Source organism: Mastigoproctus giganteus, chromosome 5, assembly GCF_048544385.1.
Source record: "Mastigoproctus giganteus isolate SK-2022 chromosome 5, ASM4854438v1, whole genome shotgun sequence".
In the NCBI taxonomy this organism is placed as follows: Eukaryota; Metazoa; Arthropoda; class Arachnida; order Uropygi; family Thelyphonidae; genus Mastigoproctus; species Mastigoproctus giganteus.
The window spans coordinates 237,551,699-237,564,853 of record NC_143579.1 but is presented as its reverse complement, the minus strand read 5'-3'; the positions used below and the strand labels follow the sequence as shown (position 1 = coordinate 237,564,853).

At 36.4% G+C, this 13,155-nt stretch overlaps 1 protein-coding gene across 1 annotated transcript in view; it reads right to left on the bottom strand.

The window, feature by feature from the left end:
- The window catches only part of LOC150086309 (protein DENND6B), a 116,688-nt gene that overhangs the window by 85,951 nt on the left and 17,582 nt on the right, over positions 1-13,155 (bottom strand). The window contains exon 3 of the mRNA XM_090373825.1: positions 2,067-2,219. Within this exon, the coding sequence (XP_090229951.1) occupies positions 2,067-2,219 (153 nt within the window). The remainder of the gene's footprint in view (positions 1-2,066; positions 2,220-13,155) is intronic.

The following is a 13,155-nucleotide window of genomic DNA, read 5'->3' as shown; positions in this document are numbered from 1 at the left end:
ACCATGGGAATGAATGATTTCTGAGTTAATTTTCACCTCTGCACAGGAGCTGCTTTTGCTGTGCTATTTTATGTATATAGGTGAAAATCAACTTACAAGATGATGCACTAATCCTTAAAGTTGATCTACAGCACGCCAGCAAAAACATGAAACCCAGATGTTTACATTTGAATGTTTGATATTTTGTTACACAAAAATGCATAACCACACACCTCAACACGCTATGGCAGCCATCCAGAAACTACTGAAAATGTGACTGGAAATTCTTTGTACAATCTGGACTTGGTGCATTGTAATTTTAATGTTCTTGGAGCACTGAAAAAATGATCTGGAAAGGCAATTCTAAACAGTCAGTGAATGACCATATGGCCCAATCAACTGTGCCAAGAGCAACCAAAAGACTTATAAGGGGGGGGGGGTATAAAAATTGGGTGTATATATTGACAAGTACATAAATTTTGGTGAGAATATTTTTTTAAATAATAAAATACCAGTTATTGGTAAAAAAAAAAAAATTCCCATTTTCATTATGAAGAGAATTAATTTAAGTAATTTATAATTTCTATATTCAGAATCCAACCCTGCTAGTAAGAATTTGCTGTAAGTAAAAAACCTGTGGATACATGATGGCTACTTGATTACAAAACAAAAATATTCACTCCATGATTATGAAACATATAAAATAAGTGAAGTTGCTGGGAATAAACAGAACAGCAAATACAGAAGCCACAGATATGAATTCTATACTTGTGGCTATTACAATACATCCTTTAATTGTATATAACAGCAATAACAAAAAACTTTTCCACTATGTATGCCAAAAATAAGTCAAAACAAAAATGTAACAATTTTTCGCATGTCATAGAAAAAAAATGACTAAAATTAATAACTAATTTTTATTATTATTATAAAAAAGATAATAAAACTTAGAAAGTTTCTAATAAGAACTCTTTACTGTATAATTCTGCACATAATTATAGTTGTTTTTCAATGGCAGATGTAGCTAACACTGTAAAACAAATGTCTTCAAATAAAAATTTTTTTCCTAATACGAACTATTTATGGGTGGCCATGCCCATATATTTTCCTGTGCATGATGCTCATGGATTCATACCAATGGTTTAGCATCCCCCGGTACATATAATCAAAAAATATACGTACAAAGTATGATATTACACATATAGTGTATATACATATATATATGCTCAGTGATCACTGAATTATGGCCACCTACCTAATACTGTGTTGGACATGGATAACAGTATTAGGTAGGTGATTATAATTCAGTGATTACTGAGCGTATATATACTGTATGTGTAATATCATAGTTTGTATATATATTTTTTGATTATACGTACCAGGGATGGTAAACCATTGGCATGAATGCAATGAGCAGCATGTGCAGGAAATATAAAGGCACATGGCTAGTCATAAATAGTTCATATTATGAAAAAATATCAGATCAAATATGACTCTAAGTGTCATCTGATAGTAACTTCCAAATATAGGAACACCAAATATATTTCTACTGCAACTTTTAATAAGGAAAAACCAGAATTTGCTGTGTGGTTGGTAAGAATGCTGACAGCCTTGCTATCATCCGTACTAGTCCAGATCAACTAGTGTACTTCCGATCTGCAACAGAACCAATTTCTTTCAGTCGCTTAGTATTTTACCAAAAGAATTTCAGTCAAGCACAGATATTTCTGAATATATTCTGAAATTTGGCAGAAATCTCTATGGCTCATTCCAGCTATACATAGCAACACTAATTCAACCTTCTCTTGAGGAGTACATGCATCATTGATCTTTGAAATATAACTCAAATCTGAAAAAGAAAAACTATTATCAACCCAACAAGGTCAAAATTTTATAACTCCCTATGCACATACGTGCAAGCGTGTGTGTGTGTGTGTGTGTGTGTGTGTGAGAGAACCTCCATGAGACCAGAAGAAAAGGGTGTTAAAAGTATGGAATAGTGCTATAAACAATGTTATGATGGGAGTTTACTGTGTGTGTGTGGGGGGGAGTGTTTTTAATTTATTTATTTATTTACTTTTACATACTTGCAAAGGAGAAGGACACAGCCTATTATAATCTTCATGAATGGGCCACAAAGATCTTCTCACTGGACACTGACGGATTCGAAAATGGAACTGAGTATCTCCCATACATCCTGAATTTGAATCAGGAAAGGCTAAATAACAAATGCTAGTTTTCTGTAATGACAAAAATAACAGAAAACATTCAGTTTAGTTATAAATCATTCTGTGAGTGTGAGTGTGAGAGAGAGAGAGAGAGAGAGAGAGAGAGAGAGAGAGAGAGAGAGAGAGAGAGAGAGAGACCTATTTTAAGCAATCTGAGTATGTTAAAATTTAAATAAAAAATTATTTAAATTTTAAGCACCATTTCTTCTACATTTCTAAATTACTTTAATACTATACTATAACTTTGCACTCATCACAGATGATACTTTTAATTAGTAAGAATATATTACACAGGTCTCCCTCAAGTTACATGATTAATACAGTGTGGAAATAATTGGAAATAATGTTCTCCATAGAAAATAACAGAAAAGCCTGGGTTATATTCTTGATGAGCGTAAGACATTTCTCTCTTCACATACTTTATATATATATGTACTTTTTATATACTTTATATACTTCATATACTTTATATATATACGTTTTATATACTTTTTTAAAATTATAATTTTATTATACAAGGGGCATCTGGCAAAGTAACTTTCAAGTTTTTTTTTTTTTTCTAAAAAAAGATTGAATTCAGAAAAGAATGTTATACAAATGCAGGTATGCATCCACAGTTCATAAAATAACAACAAATAGTACTGCATTCATTTATGTACATTCAGAATGACTACACAACTTAAAATGGCTACTAAAAGTTGGACATACAACACTGAAGAACCCTGTTATTCAATTTTTATGAGGCAAACACTGAAATACAGCATTTGCAAAAGTACATGAAGAAATGATTACATCAGCAAGATTTTTTTGGTGCCAGGAGTTTGGGAATGGTCAGAATATCATTGCTGATAAACAAGAGGGCTGCAAAAATTGGCACAAGCAAAACTGAAGCAAAGAATTATTTATTGAAAAAAATTTTTTTAAAGAATATTTGAAAACAAATGTGTTAATATTTGTGAAATTGCAGAACAATTGCAACATTACAACTTTATTCTATGACAGGTGTTACACAATCACAAGGGAATGTGCATGGGATTATGCCAGTAACACCAACTCCAAAGTGAAGATGGTGACCAACTGCTGAATAGAATGTGACAAGGAATGAAACTTGGTTGCATCAGATCAATGATGTAAAAACAGCTGACTTCCCTGAAACAAAAAAAAAAAAAAAAAAAAAAAATGTTTATTTACTTCAATAAGCCAAATGATGGCCATTTTTTTTTTTTTTTTTTTGGGATCAGTATGGTATCAGAATGCTTTTGTGGACCAAGGAACCACCATTAATACAGAACAATACTGCCAAACACTGGAGAATCGGAAGGCTGCAATTTGCCAAAAACACCATGGACTTTGGACAGATAGTGTCATTCTGATGTATGCCAAAATGACTTCACACACAGTTGCTCGGAAGGCTGCAATTTGCCAAAAACACCATGGACTTTGGACAGATAGTGTCATTCTGATGTGTGCCAAAATGACTTCACACACAGTTGCAGGCAACTATGTATCACTTGAGTGGATCCAGAAAAACAGATGGGAAATTTTGGAATATAACTCATATAGAACAGATCTTGCATTTTCAGATCTATTCATTTCTTTTAAATGATATCCACGAAACATTTTATTTTACAAGGAATGCCAAAGTCATGCACATAAAACAAAACCCTTATGGGACAGAAACAAGAGTTCTTTGAGAGGAACATTAAATTATGACAATTATGTGGAAATGTCAATGTTACTAGACATAGTTGTGTAACAAATCTGTGTTTTGGATTAAATATTCTCAAAAAAAAAAAAAAAAAAAAACCTTGATAGTTACTTTCTAAATGATCTTTTCGCAAACAAAATCATTCAACATATATTCATATCTTTTTCATACTCTTAGATATTCAGTCAAGAAATATTTTTAGATTAAACCACATACACAATCAAGCATCTCTCATATTGTGGAGCTATACTTCATAACCAGGTTGTCACTATTTCAACAGGGTACCTGTCCATCCATCGATGAGCAAGCCAAAAAGCTTCGAAACGGTACCGTCTTGGTGTTGCTATCTGCCAAGAATAAGTAACATTAGTCTTCTCCACTGGTGAAGTGTTACTTATTCAAAGCAGTGCAATACCCCAGCCACTCATTTTGAAGATATTCACAATATGAGATATAATTAAATGATGCATGCATACTACATGAGTAGTAGAAATGATGGAAGTGCATTACCCATGCATAAACAACTGCTTTTTTTTTATATATCAAATACTGAAATAATGAACATGTAAAGATAATAGTTCTTTCATAAAACTATTAAAACTTGTGATTAATATAAAAATGCAATACAAATTAAGAATAAATAAATTTATCTTTAATTTGTTTTGGCCAAATAACAGTAAACTAAAATAAACGCCCAAAATAGAAAGCAAAAAGCAAGGGGAACAGAGATAACTGTATGTTTTGTTATTTTAGTTTATTATTATTTCATCTATATGTCAAAACGTTACACCTGTTGTTTGTTTGTTTGTTTGTTATTTGGTTTTTAGGAGCATTAGCAACTAAGGCAACTAATCTTGTTGTACAGAGAAGGGCAACAAGATTAGTGAATGGAACAAAGGGGTGCTCTTACGAAAAAAGGCTTAAGTTTTGCAAATTACAGTGTCTGGAGACTAGGCACCAGCGAGGTGATCTGATAGAGGTGTATAAAGCCTTGAATGGTTTAAGCATGCTCAATGCTGATGGGATTCTTCCTCTAGCTCAGAAAAATCACCTGAGAGGGCATAAATTCAAATTGAGGAAAGACAGATGTAGGATAGATGTGCGGAAATTTGTCTTTAGCCAGCGGGTGGTTGGTTGGTGGAACAGACTCCCATCCCTTGTGGTGGAGGTTGACAGCCTAAATAAGTTTAAGGCTCAGCTGGACAGGTATTTTGAACGAACAGAGGGGTGAAGTGGAAGTGGTTTTTTTTTTTTTTTTTTTTTTTTGGCTGATGCTGCATAAGCTTGCTTTCTTGCATCAAATGCCTCTACTAATGCTAAATGCTAATGCTAAGGCCATATTGCTCCGGGATATGCGGTGGTCATTCCCTAACCTTTCTGCATCCTCCGTATTTGGTGGTGACAGGCTCGAACCCTGGTCTAATCAAGAAGCGTGTGCTAAGCACTGCTGCTCCTTCCCACCTGGCTACGGAGGCGCCAGTTACACCTGTTATTCAATATTTTATCTATAATTCAAGGAGAGCAGTGTTCTATATTTAAGCCAGCCACCGAGGGGGGCAAGCCAGTCTCAGCAGGTGCCGGTCCCAAGCCCGGATAAATGGTGAGGGTTGGCATCAGGAAGGGCATCCAGCCATAAAAAACTATACCTTTAAAAAAATAAAATGATAGAATGACGGAAAATAGATGTGGAATGGCTAGGGCGTACCCATAAGTGACACGCAGTCACGTCACCCGGAAACTGTGGGAAAAGGGTCAGGGCTACCAAACAAAGGACGGGTTCGGTTAAAGAAGTTAGTCCAGTTAGAGAAGAAGAAGAGGATGAAAAGTGTTAGAATAGGAACATTGGGACGATGAATGGAAAGAGTAGACAGATTGTGGATTTGATGCAAAGAAGAAGAGTGAAGATCCTATGCCTACAAGAGACAAGGTGGAAGGGAAATAAAGCAAAAGAGCTCGGTGAAGGGTACAAGTTGTTCTTTAGGGGAGCAGATGAGAGAGGAAGAAATGGAGTAGGTATTGTAGTTGATAAGGAGTTAAAAGATGGAGTGTGTGAGGTTAACAGGAGTGATAGGATTATGAGCATCAAACTGGAAGTGGGTAGACACTTGACCACAATAGTATGTGTGTATGCCCCGCAAGTACGATGCGGGAAAGAAGAAAAGGTCAGTTTTTTTGGATGGAAATGGATCAAGGGGTCATGGCAATACCTGAGAAAGAGAGGTTGATTGTTGGGGGCGATTTAAATGGACATTTAGGAAGAAGCAAAAGAGAGGAAGGAAGAGTGTATGGAAGGTGGAGTATTGGGGAAAGAAATAGAGAAGGGGAGAGGACAGTAGAACACGCAGTGGCATTCAACCTGGCGATAGTTAACACCTACTTCGAAAAGAAAGAAAGCCAGCTGATACAAGAGTGGGGAAAGGACAAGCCACATTGACCATATCATGTGCCGTAGGAGGCATCTAAAGGAAATGAGGAACAGCAAGGTGATAAACAGAGAAAGTGTGTCTGCACAACTAGATTGTTTGTGGTTGATTGGGAGGCTGCAGCAGGCAAAAGCAGAAAATATTCAAGACAGGAAGAAAAGGATAAAATGGTGGAGATTGAAAGAGGAAGGAGTTTAGGGAAAAGGTGCTAAAAGGAATAAAGTTACCGGAAGATGTGCAAGAGTGGTGGAAGCTAAATAGTTGTATCATAAGGAAAGTTGGAGAAGAGTTGTTGGGGAAAACATTAGGAAAGGGGGTGCATGAGGGAAAAGAGGCTTGGTGGTGGAATGAGGAAGTGTAATCGGTGATAAAACAAAAGGAGATGAAGAAAAGATGGGATTTAACAGGTGGCCAGGAAGATAAAGAAGCATATAAATTAGCAAATAAGGAGGCAAAAAGGGCTGTGGCAATAGCAAGGGCAGTGGATGAGGGCTAGGGGGAACTGGAAAGGAAAGATGGAGATAGGTAATTGATGAGAATAGCCAAAAGCGAGAGATAAGGCATCAAAGGACTTATCAATAAAACAGATAAAAGATGAGAGGAGAGTGGTTATACAGGACAAAAAGAAGGTTAAGGAAAGGTGGAAAGACTATTTTAAGAAGTTATTAAATGAGGAAAACCCAAGAGCATTATGTGAGGATGGAGAGACGATTGAAAGAGTAGTGAAAGGAATAAGCAGGAAAGAAGTGGAAAGCACACTCAGAAAAATGAAGAGGAGGAAAGCAGTAGGTGTTGATCAGATACCAGTAGAGGTATGGAGAAGTCTGGGCGAAGAAGGGATCGATATTCTATGGGACTTTATATGGAAAAACTGTGGCAGCAGGAGAGGATACCTGATGAGTGGAGAGAAAGTATACTTGTGCCAATCTACAGTATAAAGGAAAGGGTGATGTGCGGGAATGTGGGAACTACAGGGGAATAAAATTATTTGTCTCATTCGATGAAGATTTGGGAAAGAATTGTGGAAGGAAGGATAAGGCGGGAGATGGAAATAGGAGAGGAACAGTTTGGTTTCATGCTGGGAAGAGGAACAACAGATGCGGTCTTTGCTTTAAGGCATATGATGGAAAGATATAGGAAGATACAAGTAGAGTTGCACATGGTGTTCATAGATCTGTAAAAAGCATATGATAGAGTGCCCAGACAAGAGGTATGGAAATGCATGAGGAAGAAGGGTGCATCAGAAAAGTATGTAAGGCTTGTGAAGGAAATGTACAAGGGAGCTGTGACTCAGGTTAAGAGTACTATAGAAGCTGGACTGCACCAGGGATCAGCTCTGAGCCCATATCTGTTTGATCTGGTAATGGATGTGCTGGTGAGAGAAGTGAAGAGTAGAGCACCATGGAGTATGCTGTTCACAGATGACATCGTACTGTGCAAACCATCCCAAGGAAAGGTAGAGAAGATACTGGAGGAATGGAGGAAAGCGTTGGAAGAGAGAGGCATGAGGATAAGTAGAACAAAGACAGAATATATGGTATTGAATGGAGAAGATGAGAGTTCTATAAAACTGCAGGAGGAAAAGCTACAATCAGTTTCGAAATTTAAGTATCTGGGATCGAACATAGAGAGGGATGGAGGATTGAGTGCAGAAATACAGCATAGAGTGCAATGTGGATGGTTGAACTGGAGAAAGATGAGTGGTAAGAAATTAAATTGATAAGAAAGTAAATTGTAGAATGAAGGGAAGAGTGTATAAAACTGTGGTTAGACCCGCATTGATGTATGGTGCTGAGACATAGGCAATTACAAGGGCCCAGGAGAACAAAATGGAAATGGCAGAGATGAGGATGTTAAGATGGATGTGTGGTGTGACAAGGAAGGACAGGATAAGAAATGACTACATCAGAGATACAGTTAAGGTGGGGCCTCTGAGTAAAAAAATGCAAGAATCTAGGTTGAGGTGGCTTGGACATGTGGAACGAAGAATTGAGAAGTATGTGGGGGATGAGGTGTGAAAAGTTGGAGGTGACAGGGAAGAGGAAGAGGGAGTAGACCTAAGCTGAGATGGAAGGACAATGTAGCAGAGGATTTAAAAGAGAGAGGATGGAGGAGAGAGGAAGCCCAGGATAGAGAGGAATGGAGGAAAAGAATTAAGGATGGAAATGCCAACCCCATATAAGCATGGGAAGAAGGCGAAGATAAAGAAGAAAAAGAAGAGTGTTCTGTATTTCATTCTTAGTTAATCACTAACAGTTCAGAGGCAGTTTGGTTTTCTAAGGACAATTGCTAAGCAGATCTCTTGAGTTGGGAGGGTCACTGTTCAAAGTGCCCTTTCATTAGCAAATTATGCTGATTAGTGAAATATCCTTGAATTATTTTCCTCAAAATGCCATGAATCATTCCATCAGATTCATTCTTCCATCCGTTCAGTAATTTTTTTAACATATATATTTAATTTAACATTTGTCCTAGCATCTATCATCTTAAATTTAGTTTACTTACTTTACATGCTATGTGGTAGACACACAAAGAGGGCCACCATGTGCAGTAATCCTGAATGCACCAGAAAAATATTTTTGCTTTATGCAGTGCAGTGTCATATTTAATAACAAATTTAGTTTGTTTTTATGAAATAAATTATGTTAATTTTCTCCTATGAAACTTACCTCATGAGGCTCACTGACTAGTATTCCCCCCCACCCATACATGCATATAAATAAATGCCTATTACTAGTTTATAGAATTTTTTTCTTGTCTATTTCATGTTAATTTAAGTGTAGTCAAAATAATAAATGGCAATGTTATCTAACTGCTTATTGTGGGAATTAACAAAGTACCTTAAAAGGTACCTTTTAAGGCAATTCCTACAATATATATATATATATATACATTTTTGCCAAATAACAATAAACTAAAATAAACACCCAAAAGAAAAATAGGAAAAAGCAAGGGGTACAGGGATTACTGTATGTTTTGTTATTTTAGTTTATTATTATTTGACCTATATGTCAAAAAGAAGCACCTGTTATTCAATAATTTATTTCTAATTCAAGCAGAGCAGAGCAGAGCAGCAAGGTAAGGTCTAAAGACAACTGCTAAGCTGATCTCCTTGAGTTGGAAGGGTTTTTATCTAAAAATTGGTTAATTTTTATTTAAATTATAGGGTTGGAATTATTTTAGGGTTTTCTGGGTTCATTTCTCCTTTTATCAGAATCCTTTTATCAGAAAATTTTAGTTAATTTGATTTAATAAAACTACAATAACATGGAACTTAGAGAAGTAAAATAACTAATCTGGGAAATACAACTACAATACGTCACTTTACCCAACAATGTAATAATGATGGCAACTAAATTCCACCTCAGTCATTAATACAACTTACAAAAAAGAATAATAATAATAAAGTATTCAAATTACAATAAGTAAAAGTAAAGTGCAGCCATTATCAACCCACTGCAGGATGGAAGCCTCCTCAACAATTCATGCTGAGGGAAATGGACCATAATCTGCCACGCTGGTCCAATGCGGGTTGGCAGATCGACCGTATTCAGCAGTCGGGGCTTGAACCCCGGTCTACTCAAAGGGCGTGTGCTACTGCACTCCCGCTCCTGCCCACTCGGCTACGGAGGCCCAAATTACAATAGTAAAAGTTAACTCTATTTCAAAAATCAAATGTGTCAAAACAAATGATATCAAAGTCCAGATATATTTTTTCACCTAATGCTGTCCTCCAAGAGTGTATAGTGGTTTTGCCACTTGTCACTCATTTGGAAAAATCTGGTTGATGACTAGAGGAATTTCGAAAGGTTTCATCAATTGGGACTACGTATATTTAGTTGATCTCATGTGGAGGGAGTATGGTTCTTCCCCAGCTCCCAGAATTATTCCAAGTTTTTCAGCCCGTGTTTTTCAGACTGGCACAAGTTTTTCTGTTTGTGTAGTGACTGTGCCAGTCTATTTTTCAGACTGGCACAGTCACTACACTTAAGCTAAACATGAGCAGAGCTATGTAATCTAACAATGCCTGCTTTAGGGTGTATATCATTAGATTTGGTAGGGTTGTAATAATAAAAAAAAAAAAAAAAATATATATATATATATATATATATTTGAAATAAGAAGCCTGACCAAAAGAAGAGTAAACTTATAAGAAAATCAAAAGGCACACTTGATTATCGGAAAACTTCCGACTAAATTGGAACAGCTGGTAGGTATGCATGTGAAATAGAGAATGAGAATGTTGAGAAAAAATTAATACTAAACTCAAACCTCCCAAATGCATAAACTTAATACACTGTAAATTGCATTCTGAGACTTTTTTTTTTGTTTTGGGTTGGGGTCTGGAGAAAACAACAGTCATACATTGTTCTACTTTTCATATACGAACACCTGCCTTTAGACAAAAAAAAAAAAAAAAAGAGCTTTTATTCTGTCATTTAATATTTCGTGCTGAAATCTTTTGCTTTTATGATGGCTTTCAATCTTTGCGGCATACTCTCAACCAGCTTTTTATAAATGTCAGGTGTATGCAGCCACCTTTAATGCAGCCACCAGTTCAGCCTTGTTCTTTGGGTGATCTCAACATGCAGTTACCTGACGATCTAATGCATCCTAAAGATGCTCGATAGGGTTTAGATCAACACTCTGGGCTGGTCAATCCAACTTTTCACACCCATGTCCTCAAACCACTCTGTTATTACTCGAACAGTATGGCATGGCATGTTGTCTTGCTGATACAGGTATAGGCTCTCCCTGAAGGATTGCTATAATGTTGGAAGTGCATAATCCAGGATGTCCTGGTATTGCACAGCATTCGTGGTTTTGTCGATAACGACTAATGGGCCCAAGCCAAACCATGAAAAGCAGCTCCATACCATGTCACTGCCTCCACCAAACTTCATTATTGGGAGGATACAATCAGGAAGGAAGGAACTGTTCCCCTGGCATTCGCCACACCCAGGATAGCCATCAGACTGGTAGAGTGCAAACCTCGACTCCTCTGTCTATAAGACTATTTTCCACTGCTCTAAAGTCCAGGATTTGAGCTCCTTACACCATGTTAATTGCTGTTTAGCATTTGTTGAGGTGATCAATGGCTTTTGAACAGCTGCACAACCATTGTAACCCACATCATGGAGTGTCCTTCATATTGTACTATTGCTGACATTAGTCCCAATACTCTCAAAGAGGGTTTGAGTGATTTGAGACAATGGCAAATTATGATTTGCATGTATAGTTCTTTGCAGAATTCTCATCCCATTCAGTTAGTTTTTGGGGTTTACCAGGCCATTTTTTAGTAGATTCAGTCCCATTTCTCTTCCATTTGCATATGATATGACTACACTAACCGTTGATCTAGGGATCCCCAGAGTGACTGCAATGTCTCATACAGTACACTTGCTTATGTGGCATCCTATTATCATTCCATGTTGGAAGTCTGTTAATTCTGTTGAACATGTCATCTTGCATGCCCACTTTTGCAATTGTCTGTTCGAAGCCCAGTGTGCATATTTATAGCAGGTTCTGTGATGTGTTGCATGCCTAGGACCTGTTTCCCCATCCATGGAGGAGGGGGGGTGTTCAGATATTAATGGTAGGGCAGTGTATGTTTAGTTTGTAAAATAGTCAAAAATTAATTAATGCTACTTTAAGCAATTAAATTAAGCAATGAAATTAAAAAGTAAACCTCTTTGTATTTTTCCAATGGAATGTTCACATTATATCTGTTGCATACACATAGCTTAGCATACTATGGAAGGCTCAAAATTATTTGAAACAGTGTATAGCAAAAGACTTAAAAACAGAGTTTAAGGGTAAAATTTTTGATTCATAGCAGGGTATGCAAAAACCTGCCAGGGCAGATTTTTGCATACCTTTACGAGAGCTTTTTGTATACAACATATCCTATTTTTTTTTTTTTTTTTTAAATCTCAACATTTGTAAAGGGAGGACCCAGAAAATGTTGAGATTTAAAAAAAAAAAAAAATCAATATTAGCAATCAGACCTCTCAAATCTGGCAACCTCAGGACTCAATCCCTGCCAGATCTTGTAATTTTCCAAATTTCAGATAGTCATATTACAATCACTAAAAAAAAGCTAGAAAACAATATTACATTTTTGTACTGCAACTTTGTACAATGTGTAGCCTGTTTTTCAAGACAAAAGCAACATGCATAGTTGATGAATGTTGCTTTTGCTAAAATATACAGTACTGTGCACAATACTCTGGAAAGAAAAGTGAAAACTTTTCCACAAGCACTTCACTGGAAACCTAGTGCTGTGCATTTTTGACAATATACATTATCTATTATTTCCAAATATCCACTATCTATTATTTCCATAATAGATAGTGGCTTGTGTATGCTTTTTGAAAAACTACAGTTCTCTGGGCCACAATTTTCTCTGAGGTGGCAACTGCAAATGGATAAAAGTTGCTATGTTGGTACTGGTTACAAACAACAAAACAGAAGTTCTAAAAACATTCCCCAAACAGTAAATATTGCTGCTTCAGTCTAATGCTATGTGTGTGAATCGTAAAACCCATAAATTGAGTAATCCATCACTTATTATCAATAAATTGCTAATCTTCTGCATGAATAGCAATTAGACAACTCTTAACAAATTTTTCAACATCATTGGAGTGCAGTAAAAACTATTGCTATGAGATGAAATCTCCACTGTACAATCAGCTATAATTTGCAAAAATTTGGTAAATCTGAGAAATAAATCTGCTAATTTTCAGGTGGTTTGCTGGACACCTATTTTCTTAAACACTGCCAGAAAATAGATGGTGCTAAATAATGTACTGCTGGA